The sequence below is a fragment of the Microchirus variegatus genome, assembly GCF_963457635.1.
Source record: "Microchirus variegatus genome assembly, chromosome: 15".
NCBI classification, from domain to species: Eukaryota; Metazoa; Chordata; class Actinopteri; order Pleuronectiformes; family Soleidae; genus Microchirus; species Microchirus variegatus.
The window spans coordinates 3093373-3111689 of NC_139816.1; the positions used below are offsets into that span (position 1 = coordinate 3093373).

Below are 18317 nucleotides of genomic sequence, written 5' to 3' on the forward strand. Positions count from 1 at the left end.
GAGAAAGACTGTTGTTGTTGAAACAGTGGCCGTTTGTCACTTTTCTGTGTCCCGGAACTCAGTTTTAAGATAATTTGAGGCGAGAAATTGGCCATTTAGAGTCTAAACATGTGCTGTGTGTGTTAAGATATGACGTATTTATAGTTCGGCAGCGACGAAGTCGGCGGTGTTAAGCTCCGCCCTCTGTGGACGCTCGGTGCTCACTGTGAGCCGGCACAGAGCAGTGTTATCTCGGCCTGTCCTGAGGACCAATCGCAGCTCTTGCCGTCTCCGTTGTCCCTTGACGGAGTGACGGACACTTAAAAAAATATTCCGTGCAGCCGGAGACGACGCAGAGACTCTACAACAGGTTCTGCGTCGACGCAGAGGACTCTGCGTAGCCTACGCAGAGCACTTTACGCAGGAGTATAAATTGGGCTTAATGGACGCAACGTGAAGTCACGAAGACGCGTGAGATTATTCAAGGGTTTTTATTTTATTTTTTCTGTGTGATTCCAGAGACCAAAGAAACCGCCTCCTCCCAGCGCACCGTCAGCCAAACACGTCACAGGTAAATCCTGAACTTTTCTACGTCTTCTTCTTCTTTATTCTGCTCTATTTGTTCTATTTGAAACGTCCCGAGAGACAAAACAAAACAAAACAAAAACTCTTGACCTGTAGAGAAAAAGTCGGAGCTCAAGAAGGTTCCCCCTGAGCGTCCCGAACACCTGCCGCTGAGAGACCAGGATCGAGGTACAGCCCAAAAAAACCCACTTCTGATTTGTTTTAACTGGCAAATGGACCGATCACTAACCAACACGTCAATATTAATACTGAGATGTCTTCGTTTTTTTGGCTAACTTCCTGTCTGTCGCTGCACGTTTGTGCTGCGTTCCGTTTGCATCGGAAACTCGGAAAGTTCATCGCGTTTCCAGTCGTATCTCGCCTTCTTGTAGTCCTATCTCGGTGAGGTAGCTCGAAATTTGATTTCAGGATGGAGTTCCGATAAAATCGGAAATTCCGAGTTCCGACTACAAATGGAACGCACCATAACATTCCCCTCTGTAGGGGACTAACTCCCCCGACAAATAGCCTAATCCAGTCGTCTCATAATCAAATGATTGTTAAATGACCAACTTTTGTCAAAATCCTTCAGCTAGTTTTTTTTTTTTTTTAAATTTCTTGCAATGCTATCATCGTTAGCCTACTCCAGCGACAGTTCACCACTTTAGTTGTGACTAAATTCTGATTTGAAAAGAGTTTTTTGTTAAATTTGATCAGTTTCCGCAAAAATCCGTCAGCTAGTTCTGTTTTAATTTCTTGCAATGCTAGCATCGTTAGCCTACTCCAGCGACAGTTCACCACTTTAGTCATAACTAAATTATGATTTGAAAGAAGATTTATTTGCAATGCTAACAGTGTTTAGTCATGACTAAATTCTGATTTGAAAAGAGATTTTTCTTAAATATGATCAGTTTCCGTCAAACATATGTCAACGAGTTTTGTTAGTATTTGCAATGCTAGCAGCTAGTTAGCCTACGCGGGGGACAGTCCGGCATTCTTGTCGTGACTCAAACTCAAATGTTTTGGGGGCCACAAACCATTGAGTCTGCAATTTAAAAACATTTGTCATGATTGATATTTCACAGAATTTCAAAAAGTGTCTCTGTTGACATGAAACCATTTGTACTTCACAATGTTAGGATGAAAAAATACAGAAATAACATGAATTTCATGAAATTGATTCAAGGGCCGCGAGTTTGAGACTTTTATTTTTCATTTCTTTTGCGATGCTAGCAGCGTTAGCCTACTGCAGGGACAACCGTTTCGGCCGGTCCACCATTTTAGCCTTGACCAAAATACGATTGAGACTAAGTTGCCGATTTGTCCTCTAGCGCCACCATCAGGTGAAAAAGAATTTGAGTTTGTTTAACGCTAAAGTTCTCAGTAACGTACTCTTTAGCTAATGTTAGCATGCTAAGCGTTTAGCTCAGACTGGCTCCCAAAACCCTACTGTAATAGTATTTATTTCATAATTTCCCCTTATTTTGTGTATGTGATTCTTCTATCATTTGCTAGCCGATGCTAACTCCCGATCAGGCTATATCTGCATGTGTTATTCCTTATTTTGAAAAGGATATATGTTAAATCTGATGAACCGGGACGAGGCTGATTTTACACTTGCGAAATAATTTCCTCTCTTTTGTGAAGTGAAAGAGCAAAAAGGTTTGATTTGAAGAAGTCTGAGTGGAACAGGAAGCAGTGGGCACTGCGGTGTCGTCTTGTAGAGGCAGGCGCCGTTTCTACTGTTACTCTGATTCTCTTCTTATCAATCAGGAAAAATACAAAAAAAAAAGCAGCAGTTGCTTCTTATTATTTTTAGCATTTTATATTTTTGCGTTATTTTCCAGTGGATATCCAGCATTTAAGATAAGCAAGGGGAATAAATAAAGAGGAAGAAGAAGAAAAATAAGGAACTGGAAGAAAAAGGTTTCGTAAAAAATAGACCCATAAGGAAAAAGTGTGTGTTAAAAGTTTTAAAATCCACAAAAATCCACAGTGTCACTGGTTATTAATGTTTTATTTAAAGATACGTGAAGGAAAAATGGCTTCGTTTTCACTCCTTTTTGAGCAAATCACACTTTAGCTTCATGTTTTTCTTACTAAAGCCTGAAAAATCACCTAAAAAAAAATCAAACATCTTCTCCCTAACTCCTCCCCTTCCTGTTCTCACGACCAACCATCTTCTTCGCCTTGCGTTTGTCTGTTAACATTTGTGTTTGTCTTCATCACCGATCTCTTGTTTGTGTGTTGATTTGTGTTTACGTTTATTTAACGTCGTCGTTTATTGTGGCTTTTTTCTCTTCGGTTATTTCACGTCTCGTATGTTTGTGTGTTAACGTGTGCGTCGTCGTCGTCGTCGTCCAGGTGAAGAAGTGAAGGTTGGCGACATCCCTAAGCCCTCCCTCCCGGCTCACCTTCCCAAGAAGCCCCTCCCCCCAAAGACAAGCTCCGCCTCTTCCTCCTCCCAACCCCCGCGGCGTCCTGAGCGACCGCCCTCTCTATCGTCAGTACACACGCACACACACACACACGCACACACTCATTCACACCACAGCGTGTGGACGTTAACGTTGTCGTGTGGTTTACCTGCTCAGGTGTGAAAGCCCCAGGTCTGAGGGCAGAGCTTCGACACCAGACTCTGCCCCTGACAGGTCACATGACCCCGGTGAGTGTCATTTGACGGACAGGAGCGTCGACCAATGAGACGAGGGCTGCGGTGCCTGCTGAGACGTTGTTGTTGTTGTTGTTGTTGTTGTGGTGACGTGTGTGTGTGCGTGCGTGTGTGTGTGCAGATATGGACCTGGACGCCGTGGTGTTGTCGACGGAGAAGCTGAGTCACCCGACGGCGTCGCGACCGCGAGTCACCGACCGACGACCTCGTTCACAGATCATCACACCTGTGAGTCGAAAATTATATATATCTATGTATACTTGTATGTATGTATATATGTGTCTATGTGTGTGTATATATGTAAAAAAAAAATATATATACACATGTATAGATATATATGTACATATATATACACGTGTAAATATATATGAATAAATATATAAAATACATATTGAAATATGTGTGTGTATATATATGTATACATGTATGTATATATGTGTATATATATTTATGTATATGTGTATGTGTGTGTGTATATATATGTATATACGTATATATGTAGAAATATATATATATATATAACGTGTATATACATATATTATGTACATATATATACATGTACATAAAGAAATAAAATATATGAATATACGTGTGTGTGTATATATGTATACGTGTATGTATGCATATATGTGTATATATATTTATGTATATGTGTGTGTGTATATATGTATATACGTATATATGTAGAAATATATATATGTAAATATATATATATACACGTGTATATACATATTTATGTACATATATATACGTGTATATAAGGAAATAAAATATATATAGAAATATATGTATATATATACGTATATGTGTGTGTGTATATATATATATATACATATATACAAACATACACACACATATATATGTGTATATATATTTATGTGTATGTGTTATGTGTGTGTATATATGTATATGCGCAGAAATATATGTATATGTAAATATATATATATACGTGTATACATATATGTACATATATATACATACATGTATATAAAGAAATAAAATGTGTATTGTGTATATGTATATATATATATGTATATATATATATAATGTGTCTCTGTGTCTGTCCTCCTCCTCCAGTCCTCTCTGTCCAGCATTGACCAGGCGCCCCCTGTGGTGGAGGAGAGGAAGGACAGAGTGAAGGAGGAGCCTGAGTCGATCTCCACCAGATCTGTGGACGTTTCCCTGAGGAAAGGAGTTCCCGCCGTCTCTGTACGTCCACCACCTTCACCACTGTCCTACTGCGTTGTCTGCTTTTGGCCAACAGAGGGCGCCAGAGTGTTTTAGTTGGCAATCTTTAGTCTGTGAACAGCTGTCAAAGTCACACATAATCAATATTGTTATAAAGGATGATTAACAAGATATATATATATAGCTTTTTATGATTTAAATCAGAACAGCTAAAACTACCAGAAACATCACTAATCTGCGTTGTTTTTTCTTGTTTTCTTTGATAGGCACATGACGGTAAAGCACCACTGCCCGCCAGACCCTCTGTCCTGACCCCGCCAAACTCCGCCCATCGCCCCGCCTCCCCGTCTTCCTCCTCGGGTCTGAGCCCCTCCCCCGAGCTCAGGCACTCGCCTCTGACCCCGCCCACGGTGGAGGAACTCAGGAACCAGCTGAGAGAGCTGAGGACCTCCGTAGAACTTCTCAAGAGCCAGCACAGGTGAACGGGATCGGCTCAGCGAGAGTCATCCATGTTTTCCACGTTAATGTAACCGCGATGCTAACGTGTGTTTGTGTGTGTGTGTGTTTCAGGCAGGAGATGAAGCAGCTGTCCAGTGCACTGGACGAAGAGAAGAGGATTCGTCTTAGTTTACAGGTCAGAATTCCCATTTACTTTCTTTCTCAGAATTCCGACTTTCTGACTCTAATCTCCAAATTCAGAAGAAATTCCCACGTTCTGACTTTAATCTCAGAATTCTGACTTTCTGACTTTAATCTCAGAATTCTGACTTTAATCTCAGAATTCCGACTTTCTGACTTTAACCTTAGAATTCTGACTTTAATCTCAGAATTCCGACTTTCTGACTTTAATCTCCAAATTCAGATTTTTCTCAGGATTCCGATTTTCTGACTTAAATCTCAGAATTCCAACTTCCTGACTTAAATCTCAGAATTCTGACTTCCTGGCTTTAATCTCAGAATTCCAACTTCCTGACTTTAATCTGAAAATTCCGACTTTCTGGTATTAATCTCAGAATTCCAACTTTCTGGCTTTAATCTCAGAATTCCGACTTCCTGCCTTTAATCTCAGAATTTAAATTTCTTTCTCAGAATTCAGACTTCCTGACTTTAATCTCAGAATTCCAACTTTCTGACTTTGATCTCGGAATTCCAACTTTCTGACTTTAATCTCAGAATTCCGAATGTCTGACTTGAGTCTCAGAATTCTGGATGTCTGACTTCAATCTCAGAATTCTGTCTTTCTGACTTAACTCTCAGAATTCCAACTTTCTGACTTTGATCTCAGAATTCCAACTTTCTGACTTTCATTTCAGAATTCCGAATGTCTGACTTGAGTCTCAGAATTCTGCATGTCTGACTTTAATCTCAGAATTCCAACTTTCTGACTTAACTCTCAGAATTCCGAATGTCTGACTTTAATCTCAGAATTCCGACTTTCTGACTTAACTCTCAGAATTCGTGCTATTCTATTTGAACTTCATTTAAAAACATTTTTTTACATGTGGCTCTTCTCCTGAAGCATCAGATTCCACAGAAATGTTTACATTTTTTATTTTTTTTTGCTCGTTTGTGTGTCATTTCCCTTCCAGATGGAAGTGGAGCACATAAAGAAGAACCTGTTGAAATGAAGACATTTGTTTACCACGTCGTGCGACGACACACGAAAACATTGAGACTCTTTTAGTCAAAGACTTGAGTTTGTGCCAAACGATCGTCGCTCACCATCAGCACCACGGAATCAGCCACCTTCTCCTCTGACGCCGCCTTATCCTGTGTTCACCACTTTGATTTTCTCTGTTCAGTTTACCGCTAACTTGTCGGAGCTTTCTGTGTCGCCGGCACCGACCGACCGACCGACCGACCGCGCGTGGCTTGTTGCTGTGTGTTTGTGCGACTGTTGTGGGACGATGACGTGGAGCTGCAGTTGCCGTGGCGACCTCACTGGTACTTACAACAAAAAAATTGGGGGAACTCTTAACTCCGTAGCCCGGTTGGTTCAGAAAAACCTCTGTGCTGTGTGTGTGTCCACTCTGTGGCCTTTGCCTCTTAAGTGTGCGTGGTTCTGTGTGTGTGTTTGTTTTCCATCCATGTGGGGACCGTGGGCTGTAGACCTGCTCTGTCTGAGGTCGGTTTGCGTATTGTGAGGTCATTTTACTTCAAAAAGCTGGATTTAATGTTTGGAATCGGGCTTCCGATCAAAGCCCAAACTCTGCGGCACATCGTTAGCATTCGGATAACATTTCGTAGACTACGATGCTTCTATGGCACACTGCGGGCAGGTGATTTTGAAGCATTAGCAACTGATAGCGCTTGCATTTAAACTCACTTATTTTTCTTAAGGCCCTGGTATACTTCGCGCGGACCCATCGTGCATTGTTCCCTTCCTCCCATCCCATTCCCTGTGTCCAGACTTCTACTGCCACCCGATGGTGAAGTAGGGTACTACAGGACCCTGACGCGTGAGTATACCAGGGTCCGCGATATGTGACGCTTCAACACTTGATGGTGGGCGGGCCTTACACTTCAGAAGTTAGCAGAGCAGTGTCTGGCATGGCCTACTAAGTAGCATGTGTTGCTAATCTTGCTAATGCGATGTCCGCCACTGTTGTCCGAGATAAAAAACGTAAGCATTTGGACCGCGTCGCGAAACGTATGCAGTAAGCATGATGTGATGTGATTGGTTAGTAGCGCCTGTGCGGAAAAACATTTTGTTTGGCTAACGCGGGCATTAAGTGCAAGCTAAGTGGACCCACAATGCATTTGGACAGTGCGTATATTTTTGCGTGTTCCAAGCACAGGAGTAATTATTCAAACTTAACCGACGTGACGAGTATTGATACTGCGGGTGCTACTTTAATGAACGTTTTGGACATTTTTTGGGAATTTCACACGGTCGAAAAAGATTATAGCACTCTTATGTCTGTATGCTAAACAGCACAACTCGGGGATCAAGGGTAAACAAAAAAAATCTATATTTTCCTCACAAGTTACTTGTATGACAATTTGAAATTTTAGTTACATACATTCATTTACATATTCCGTTGTAAATTTAATCTCAGAAATCCGACTTTCTGGCTTTAATCTCCAAATTCAGATTTCTTTCTCAGAATTCCAACTTTCTGACTTTAATCTCCAAATTCAGATTTCTTTCTCAGAATTCTGACTTTCTGACTTTAATCTCAGAAGTCTGACTTTAATCTCAGAGTTTCGACTTTCTGACTTTAATCTCAGAATTCCGACTTTCTTTCTCAGAATTCCGACCTTCTTTCTCAGAATTCCGACTTCCTGACTTTAATCTCAGCATTCCAACTTCCTGACTTTAATCTCAGAATTCTGACTTCCTGGCTTTTTTTGGGGAATTTCACGCAGTGAAACTTGTATAACAATTTGAAGTTTTGGTTCCATACATTGATTCAATACATTTCCATATTCCGTTGTAAATTCTAATATAAAACAACAACAGCAGCAGCAGCAGTCAGGCCTTTTTGTTTTAGACTTCACTACATAAACATTGAAGAAAAACATTGGACCAAAAACATTATTTTTGCATAATTCCGACTTTCTGACTTTAATCTCAGAATTCCGACTTTCTGACTTTATTCTCAGAAATCCGACTTTATGACTTTAATCTCCAAATTCAGATTTCTTTCTCAGAATTCCAACTTTCTGACTTTAATCTCAGAATTCCAACTTTCTGACTTTAATCTCAGAATTCTGACTTTCTGACTTTGATCTCAGAATTCCAACTTTCTGACTTTAATCTCAGAATTCTGACTTTCTGACTTTAATCTCAGAATTCCAACTTTCTGACTTTAATCTCAGAAGTCTGACTTTAATCTCAGAATTCCGACTTTCTGACTTCAATCTCAGAATTCCAACTTTCTGACTTTAATCTCAGAATTCCGACTTTCTGTCTTTAATCTCCAAATTCAGATTTCTTTCTCAGAATTCCAACTTTCTCACTTTAATCTCAGAATTCCGACTTTCTGACTTTAATCTCAGAATTCCGACTCTCTGACTTTAATCTCAAAATTCCGACTTTCTGACTTTAATCTCCAAATTCAGATTTCTTTCTCAGAATTCCGACTTTCTGACTTTAATCTCAGAATTCCGACTTTTTTTCTCAGAATTCTGCCTTCCTGACTTTAATCTCAGAATTTCGACTTCCTGACTTTAATCTCAGAATTCTTCCTGATACTTCCTGGCTTTTTGGGGGGGAATTTCACACAGACGAATAAGAAGATCATAGCACTCTAATGTCTATGCTAAATAGCACAACTCGGGGAACAAGGGTAAACAAAAAAAAAATCTATATTTTCCTCACAAGTTACTTGTATAAAAATGTGAAGTTTTGGTTCCATACATTGATTCAATACATTTCCATATTCCGTTGTAAATTCTAATATAAAACAACAACAACAACAACAGCAGCAGTCAGGCCTTTTTGTTTTTAGACTTCACTACATAAACATTGAAGAAAAACATTGGACCAAAAACATTATTTTTTGCTTTTGCACTTTTTCTATCGCAGCCTCATAGAAACACCCGGCTCTTTCAGCCGCGGCTTAAAATCTGAAGTTAATCCCTAATTCCGACTTTCTGACTTTAATCTCAGAATTCTGACTTTCTGACTTTAATCTCAGAAATCCGACTTTCTGACTTTAATCTCCAAATTCAGATTTCTTTCTCAGAATTCCAACTTTCTGCCTTTAATCTCAGAATTCTGACTTTCTGACTTTAATCTCCAAATTCAGATTTCTTTCTCAGAATTCCAACTTTCTGCCTTTAATCTCAGAATTCTGACTTTCTGAGTTTAATCTCAGAAGTCTGACTTTAATCTCAGAATTATGACTTTCTGACTTCAATCTCAGAATTCCGACTTTCTGACTTTAATCTTAGAATTCCGACTTTCTGTCTTTAATCTCCAAATTCAGATTTCTTTCTCAGAATTCCAACTAATCTCCAAATTCAGATTTCTTTCTCAGAATTCCAACTTTCTGCCTTTAATCTCAGAATTCTGACTTTCTGAGTTTAATCTCAGAAGTCTGACTTTAATCTCAGAATTACGACTTTCTGACTTTAATCTCAGAATTACGACTTTCTGACTTTAATCTCAGAATTCAGACTTCCTGACTTTAATCTCAGAATTCTGACTTCCTGGCTTTTTTTGGGGAATTTCACAGTCGAATAAGATCATAGCACTCTAATGTCTGTATGCTAAATAGCACAACTCGGGGAACAAGGGTAAACAAAAAACATTTCCATATTCCGTTGTAAATTCTAATATAAAACAACAACAACAGCAGCAGCAGCAGTCAGGCCTTTTTGTTTTTAGACTTCACTACATAAACATTGAAGAAAAACATTGGACCAAAAACATTATTTTTTGCTTTTGCACTTTTTCTATCGCAGCCTCATAGAAACACCCGGCTCTTTCAGCAGCGGCTTAAAATCTGAAGTTAATCCCTAAAGAAATTAAGGGTTAAAGTGAAAAAGTCCTCACAGGTAGAGGAAGATGAAACCGTGTGTGTGTGTGTGTGTGTGTGTGTGTGTGCTGACATGTATGTGCATCCCTTTTGTACACGTATGTGCACAGAGTCCATGGCAACTCGTCACTGTGGCCTTCCTGCTCCACTCCAAACCTTTATTTCTTTAATTTCTCTCTCTCTCTCTCTTTCTTTCTTTCTGTCGTACGACAACGAGAAAAGCGCGACGACCGAGGCTACGAGTTGTTTTCTCGACTTGGTCCAAGATAGTGATAAAAATATATATATACTTTTATAATTCAGTGTAATAAAGATGCAATTATGTACTGTACGTGTGCACACTCTTATTTTATATGTTTGTTTGTTTTTTTACTCTACATTCAGATGTGAGTGTTGACACGTAAACATAAACGTCAACACAAGATGGCAGCGTCTGTGAACCGACGCTCAGGGAGAGAAAAAGCCCAAATACGTGTGATTTTAAAGCAGTTATTTACGCTAATGCTAACACATTTTTGGTTCCCAGTATGTTCTGGGAACGTTCCCTGAAGGTTCCTCCCCTCAGTTCTCCTGAGGTCGATGTGGAAAGTTTTCCTAACGTTCCCCTCATGTGACTTTGTCACAACCTTTACAGAAAGTTGTCTAAAGGTTACCAGAACGTTCCGCTAACGTTACTTTTCTACCACGTTCATACAACCTTTAGAGAACGTTCTGGTTGACCACTTTTGTTACAACCTTTAGAGAACGTTCTCGTAATGCTTCCCAGAACGTTCCCATAACATTACTTTTCTCCAACCTTCATGCAGAAACGTTCTGGGAACCTTTAGAGAACGTTATCTTAAAGGTTCCCAGAACGTTCCGCTAATGTTACTTATCTACCACGTTGATACAACCTATTAAGAACGTTCTCTAAAGGTTCCCATAACACTACTTTTGTACAACATTCATATGAGAACATTCTGGCAATCTTTAGAGAACGGTATCTAAAGGTTCCCAGAATGTTATCTAAAGGTTCCTAGAACTTTCCGCTAAAGTTACTTTTGTACCACGTTTATACAACCTTTAGAGAACATTCTCTAAAGGTTCCCAGAACGTTCCGCTAATGTTACTTATCTACCACGTTGATACAACTTATTGAGAACGTTCTCTAAAGGTTCCCATAACATTACTTTTGTACAACATTCATATGGGAACATTCTGGCAATCTTTAGAGAACGGTATCTAAAGGTTCCCAGAACTTTCTGCTAAAGTTACTTTTGTACCACGTTTATACAACCTTTAGAGAACGTTCTCTAAAGGTTCACAGAACGTTCCGCTAACGTTACTTTTCTACCACGTTGATACAACCTTTAGAGAACGTTCTGGTTGACCACTTTTGTTCCAACCTTTAGAGAACGTTCTCGTAATGCTTCCCAGAACGTTCCCATAACATTACTTTTCTCCAACCTTCATGCAGAAACGTTCTGGGAACCTTTAGAGAACGTTATCTTAAAGGTTCCCAGAACGTTCCGCTAATGTTACTTATCTACCACGTTGATACAACCTATTAAGAACGTTCTCTAAAGGTTCCCATAACACTACTTTTGTACAACATTCATATGGGAACATTCTGGCAATCTTTAGAGAACGGTATCTAAAGGTTCCCAGAATGTTATCTAAAGGTTCCTAGAACTTTCCGCTAAAGTTACTTTTGTACCACGTTTATACAACCTTTAGAGAACATTCTCTAAAGGTTCCCAGAACGTTCCGCTAATGTTACTTATCTACCACGTTGATACAACTTATTGAGAACGTTCTCTAAAGGTTCCCATAACATTACTTTTGTACAACATTCATATGGGAACATTCTGGCAATCTTTAGAGAACGGTATCTAAAGGTTCCCAGAACTTTCTGCTAAAGTTACTTTTGTACCACGTTTATACAACCTTTAGAGAACGTTCTCTAAAGGTTCACAGAACGTTCCGCTAACGTTACTTTTCTACCACGTTCATACAACCTTTAGAGAACGTTCTGGTTGACCACTTTTGTTACAACCTTTAGAGAACGTTCTCGTAATGCTTCCCAGAACGTTCCCATAACATTACTTTTCTCCAACCTTCACGCAGAAATATTCTGGGAACCTTTAGAGAATGTTCTCTAAAGGTTCCCAGAACGTTCCGCTAATGTTACTTATCTACCACGTTGATACAACCTATTAAGAACGTTCTCTAAAGGTTCCCATAACACTACTTTTGTACAACATTCATATGGGAACATTCTGGCAATCTTTAGAGAACGGTATCTAAAGGTTCCCAGAATGTTATCTAAAGGTTCCTAGAACTTTCCGCTAAAGTTACTTTTGTACCACGTTTATACAACCTTTAGAGAACATTCTCTAAAGGTTCCCAGAACGTTCCGCTAATGTTACTTATCTACCACGTTGATACAACTTATTGAGAACGTTCTCTAAAGGTTCCCATAACATTACTTTTGTACAACATTCATATGGGAACATTCTGGCAATCTTTAGAGAACGGTATCTAAAGGTTCCCAGAACTTTCTGCTAAAGTTACTTTTGTACCACGTTTATACAACCTTTAGAGAACGTTCTCTAAAGGTTCACAGAACGTTCCGCTAACGTTACTTTTCTACCACGTTTATACAACCTTTAGAGAACGTTCTGGTTGACCACTTTTGTTACAACCTTTAGAGAACGTTCTCGTAATGCTTCCCAGAACGTTCCCATAACATTACTTTTCTACAACCTTCACGCAGAAACGTTCTGGGAACCTTTAGAGAATGTTCTCTAAAGGTTCCCAGAACGTTCCGCTAATGTTACTTATCTACCACTTTGATACAACCTATTGAGAACGTTCTCTAAAGGTTCATACGGGAACTTTCTGGGAACCTTTCGAGAACTTTCTCTCCAAATTTCAAGGCAACTTGATGCTTGGGCTGTAAACTTTTCTTTTTTTACAGTGTAAAGCACTTTTAAAAACAACATCAGCTGAAACAAAGTGCTGAACATCAGAGATAAATAAATAAAACATACAAGCGTGTGACCTAAGAACAAACAATAAAACAATAAAAATACTGCAGAAAATATTAAAACAACACAAATAAACAGGTCGTATGGTTAAAACTACACTGTAAAAAAGAAAAAGTTTAGGAAATTAACAAGAAATATTTTGTTAGACAAACTTGTAAGTTAGAGTTATACCATCTCAAAATTCAAAAGTTTATATTTTTAATAACATTTTTTTTTTACATTATCTGATCAAGATTGGTTAGCCAATGACAGAGAATTTTGAGTTGGCAGAACTCATTCCTCTCTGACCTCCCTTAATCTTGCTTAAATTTGGCCTAAAGGTCCAATTTTTCCCTAAACATTTTTTATACACTGTAAAAAGAAAAAGTTTAGAAAACTAAAAATTTCAAGGAAACTTACGACAATCAATTTTTGAGTCACCTCAAAGTTTTAAAAAAGTTCCATCAACTAATATTATTCTGTTGATTAACAAAATTCTCTTTTCAAACAGGTTGGCTAACTCATCTTGTTCAGATAACGTAAAAAAATGTATTAAAAAATAAAATTTTGAATTTTGAGTTGGCACAACTAACTTACAAGTCTGTCTTACAAAATAATATTAGTTGATGGAACTTTTTGAAAAACTTGCAATCTTTTGTTGGGCTGTAAACTCAAAAATTGCAGTAACTTGCTTTGAAATTTTGCCCTTTTTTTTTTTTACAGTGCAGGTTTGACCTCATGGAAATACATGAGCAACAACTTATGATAATTTAGGTCCAGAAAATATCATCTTTGAACTGCAGGAGGACACTTTCCCTGCACATAAAGACCTTAAAATCCACTCGCTTCTAAAATTATCCGACATTTATCGATGTTGTTCAATTTAAAATCATTATTTATAATCATTTTGACACATTTTTGAGTGTGAAAACAACATAAATAAAACTTCATTGACAACAACAACAACAGAGTGGACAGTGAGTTCATGGCTCATTGAGTCTCCACTGCGCTCACAGTCTATTCGCTGTTGACGGTAACTGAGAATAACTTGGCTGCTGCTACGTCCTGTCCGTGCGTAAAGGACACACTTTTATATTTAGACCTCCACAGTCACAGGGCTGTGGTCAGGAGAACCTTGACTGAGGATCCGCAATTAACGAGATTAAAAACACCGGCGGATGCCTCTGATTCTCCCCTGCCCTCTCCTCCCCTCTGTCCGGGATCTAGTCGGATCCAGTCTGGGGGAAAAGCGGGGCTTCCTGGTGCGAGATAATCGGCGCGTAATGTTGGTTAATGAGGCGAGGACGCGGAGGCACAGACTCGGAGACGCGCTCCTCAGGTGCGCAAAGAGTGAGAAGTGACAGAATAAAAAGAGTGCACGGGAGAAGGAGGAAGCGCACAGTCTTGACTTCCCTCCCTCCCCCCCCCCTGCCGCACGTCTCCACGCCATGGAGACCGGGCAAAGCGCGCAGGTCACGGACATGGGAGCGGAGCACTGCGGCGGCGTGAGCGCGGTCCTGGAGCGGGAGCGCGACAGGGGCGACGTGTCCAGCCCGAGCCCCCCGTTCAAGCAGCGCTCCCTGCGGGTCGTGTACGTGCTGAACGACGGGCTGATGTCGGTGATGGCGAGCAGCCCCGAGTCCGGAGCTCTGCAGTGTCTACAGCGGGCCTGCGACTCCGAGAGCGCGCTGCTCACCACCGTCACCTTCGGGAGACTGGACTTTGGAGAGACGTCGGTGCTGGACAGCTTCTACGACGCAGGTGCGTGACCTCATCCCGACTTTAAACTACAAAAAAAACAGTAAACATCATGCTTTAAGTCGTATATAAAGTACCTTAAAGGTGATACTGCAGTAAAAGTATGTGACCAGAAAGTGACTTTGGTAGAAGTTGAAGTCACACTTTTATGTAATATTACTGTAGTAAAAGCCTTAAAGTCTGTGACATTTACTCTATTTAAGAATCCAAAGTCATTTTCTTAAGTTGTAGAAATGAAAGTGAAAGTAAAAAAAAAAAAAGAGTGAGGAGCAAGGATTGAATTCCTGCCTCTGCTCCTTGTGCCCTTGAGCAAAAAGATTTTGAAATTTAGAAAATTATGAAATTAAAACAAAAATTTGAGGTGACTCAAAAATCGATTGCCGTAAGTTGCCTTGAAACTTTTTGTTTTCTCAACTTTTTTTTTTTTTTTTTTTACAGTGTATCAAAAATGTTTAGGGAAAAATTTGACCTTTAGGCCAAATTTAAGTAAAAATTAAGGGAAACAATTATAGAAATTAAAACCATTTTAAACAGCAAACAATTTAAAATCAAGCAGAAATTTAAACACAATAAATTAAAAAAAACTATTATGAAATTAAAACAATATAAATTGTTTAACACAATTATTGTTAAACACAATTTAAGATCAACAATTAAACAACTTAAAATCACGCAAAAAAAAAATAATGCAATTTAAAATCATTATTTTAAAATTATTAAAATCATTAAAAAGGAACGTTAAAGTGGTTAAAATTTGTAATATTAACTGTAGCGTAAAGCAGCTAAACACCAAGACCAGAAAAGCTCTGTATAAATACATACAGACCATAATATCAACACGTCTCCCATGACAACAGCAGTGTTTTTATGTTTTATTTATTTAGTTTAGCATCACTGTCACGTCTACAGAATCCGATTCTTTCACAATAAAAGCTCTTTGTTCAATCGTCTGCGGGGCCCTGATACTGATGTTGGTCGGTCCAGTTTTGGGTCCACGGGCCACCAATTGGAGACCACTGCTATAGAGCAACGCTTGATACTGAATAAATAAAGTATATTTTTTTTACAGTTTTGCCCGTTAGAAGAAACAAAGATTTCCTGAAAATGTGTGAAAAAGCTAAAACTAAAATGAAATCACAAGCAAACTTAGGGAAGTGAAAACGCTGTCGAAACACTGCAGGAAAAAAAAACGCTGACGATGACGATGATGATGATGATGAGTGTGCACGTGTATAAAAACAGTATATTATATCATTCTAGAAAGATATATTTTACACATTTTATGCTCTATACAGGAAAATAATAAGTAATAATTCACTTATAAATGGTTCTAGTTGTAGATTATGAAACCAGAAACAGAAAAAAGAAAATATTTCCCAATGAAATTTGATTTTCTTACAATTTCTACATTCTTTTCATCTTCTAAGTTCCTTATTTTTTTTTTGGAGATGGTCTCCAAACTTCCTCAATTGTGGACTTGCATGTGACTTCCATGTTTTTTTATGATCACATTCCCCTCTGTGTGCTCACATATTAACACATAATGTATTATTATTGTTTTCTTTCCTCGCAGACATCGCAGTCGTGGACATGAGCGACGTGTTTCGTCAGCCGTCCTTGTTTTACCACCTGGGCGTGAGGGAAAGTTTTGACATGGCTAATAATGTCATCCTGTACCACGACACCGACCCCGACACCGCACAGTCCTTGAAGGTACGCACACACACACACACACACATATACACACAAAGTCCAGGGGTTTGCAACCTGTGGCTCCAGAGCCGCATGTGGCTCTTCAGCCCCTCTGCTAATGGCTCCATGTAGCTTAGCTTTTTTAAAAAAAGATTACAACCCTAAGTTCTTAATCGTCAAAAAAGCTCATCGGGCCAGACAGAATGTCCTCATAAGGTCAAACTCTCCCAACGAAGGACCCTTGGACCAAACCTAGCTGGTGCTGGGCACGTTAAAGGGCGTTAACGGCGTCAAAGCTAACGCATGACGCATTTCCATGACGACTGACCGGAAAAAGACGTACGGGACGTTCACGTTTACCTGCCGCAGCACCAGAGTCCAGTCACCGTTTACCAGTTAGCGCCGTTAGCTGCGTAAGCTCCTTTAGCGCGCCTACAGTCGAGCAGCGCTACAATTAACTAGCGTACCTGTGTACTGCGTACGTGTGCCTCTGTTTATAAAGTTTAGCGCTACTTTAGAGACTCATTTTAACATTCGGGAGTCACGTAAACATGGCGTCTTTTTCCGGTCAGTCGCCATGGAAACGCGTCATGCGCTAATGTGCGTTAACGCTGACGCCGTCAACGTGCCCAGCACTAAACCTGACTTATAGTAGGATTTGCTCTTGGGCTCCCCCTACAGTTGGTAAATGGTATTGTTGAAATAATCTCGGAGTTTGAAGGTTGAAATTCTAAGTCTTAAGCCCCTCTGCTAATGGCTCCATGTAGCTTAGCTTTTTTTTAAAAAAGATTGCAACCCTAAGTTCTTAATCGTCAAAAAAGCTCATCGAGCCAGACAGAATGTCCTCATAAGGTCAAACTCTCCCAACGAAAGGACCCTTGGACCAAACCTAGCTAGTGCTGGGCACGTTAAAGGGCGTTAACGGCGTCAAAGCTAACGCATGACGCGTTTCCATGACGACTGACCGGAAAAAGACGTGCGGGACGTTCACGTTTACCTGCCGCGGCACCGGAGTCCAGGCACCGTTTACCAGTCCGCGCCGTTAGCTGCGTTAGCTCCTTTAGCGCGCCTACAGTCGAGCAGCGCTACAATTAACTAGCGTACCTGTGTCCTGCGTATGTGTGCCTCTGTTTATAAAGTTTAGCGTTACTTTAGAGACTCATTTTAACAATCGCGAGTCACGTAAAAATGACGTCACCGGAGTCGCAGTCGGCACCATTAGCTGCATTAGCTCCTTTAGCGACATTAGCGCGCCTATAGAAGAGCAGAGATACAAATCACTAGCGTACCTGTGTACTGCGTATGTGTGCCTCTGTTTTTAAAGTTTAGCGTTACTTTAGAGACTCATTTTAACAATCGGGAGTCACGTAAACATGGCGTCTTTTTCCGGTCAGTCGTCATGGAAACGTGCCATGCGCTAATGTGCCCAGCACGAAACCTGACTTATAGTAGGATTTGCTCTTGGGCTCCCCCTGCAGTTGGTAAACGGTATTGTTGAAATAATCTCGGAGTTTGAAGGTTGAAATTCTAAGTCTTAAGCGTCAAAAAAACCCCATCGAGCCAGACAAAATGTCCTCATAAGGTCAAACTGTCCCAGCTAAGGACCCTTGGACCAAACCTAACTAGTGCTGGGGGTTAACGGCGTTAAAGTTAACGCACATTAGCGCATGACGCGTTTCCATGACGACTGACCAGAAAAAAGACGTGCGTGAAGTCATGTTAACGTGCCGGGGCACCGGAGTCGGAGTCAGTGCCATTAGCTGCATTAGCTCCTTTAGCGCCATTAGTGCGCCTAGAGTCGTGCAGCGCTACAAATAACTAGCTTACCTGTGTACTTATGTTTGCCTCTGTTTTCAAAGTTTAGCGTTACTTTAGAGATTAATTTTAACAATCAGGAGTCACGTTAACATGACATCACCGGAGTCGCAGTCAGCGCATTAGCTGCATTAGCTCCTTTAGCGACATTAGCAC

The 18317-nt window shown here is 40.0% G+C and overlaps 2 protein-coding genes across 2 annotated transcripts in view; both read left to right on the forward strand.

The window, feature by feature from the left end:
- Nucleotides 1-8035, forward strand: part of sh3kbp1 (SH3-domain kinase binding protein 1) — a gene marked incomplete at its 5' end in the record, with an annotated part of 37511 nt that extends 29476 nt beyond the window's left edge. Inside the window, 9 exons of the mRNA XM_083901469.1 lie at nt 499-550; nt 661-732; nt 2908-3046; nt 3138-3208; nt 3336-3442; nt 4292-4423; nt 4669-4880; nt 4973-5036; nt 5992-8035. Of these exons, the coding sequence (XP_083757595.1) occupies nt 499-550; nt 661-732; nt 2908-3046; nt 3138-3208; nt 3336-3442; nt 4292-4423; nt 4669-4880; nt 4973-5036; nt 5992-6030 (888 nt within the window). The 3' untranslated portion in view covers nt 6031-8035. The remainder of the gene's footprint in view (nt 1-498; nt 551-660; nt 733-2907; nt 3047-3137; nt 3209-3335; nt 3443-4291; nt 4424-4668; nt 4881-4972; nt 5037-5991) is intronic.
- A 6108-nt stretch (nt 8036-14143) lies between these two features.
- map3k15 (mitogen-activated protein kinase kinase kinase 15) overlaps nt 14144-18317 on the forward strand; it is a 32690-nt gene continuing 28516 nt past the window's right edge. Inside the window, exons 1-2 of the mRNA XM_083901629.1 lie at nt 14144-14657; nt 16228-16367. Coding sequence (XP_083757755.1) covers nt 14345-14657; nt 16228-16367 — 453 coding nt within the window. The 5' untranslated portion in view covers nt 14144-14344. The remainder of the gene's footprint in view (nt 14658-16227; nt 16368-18317) is intronic.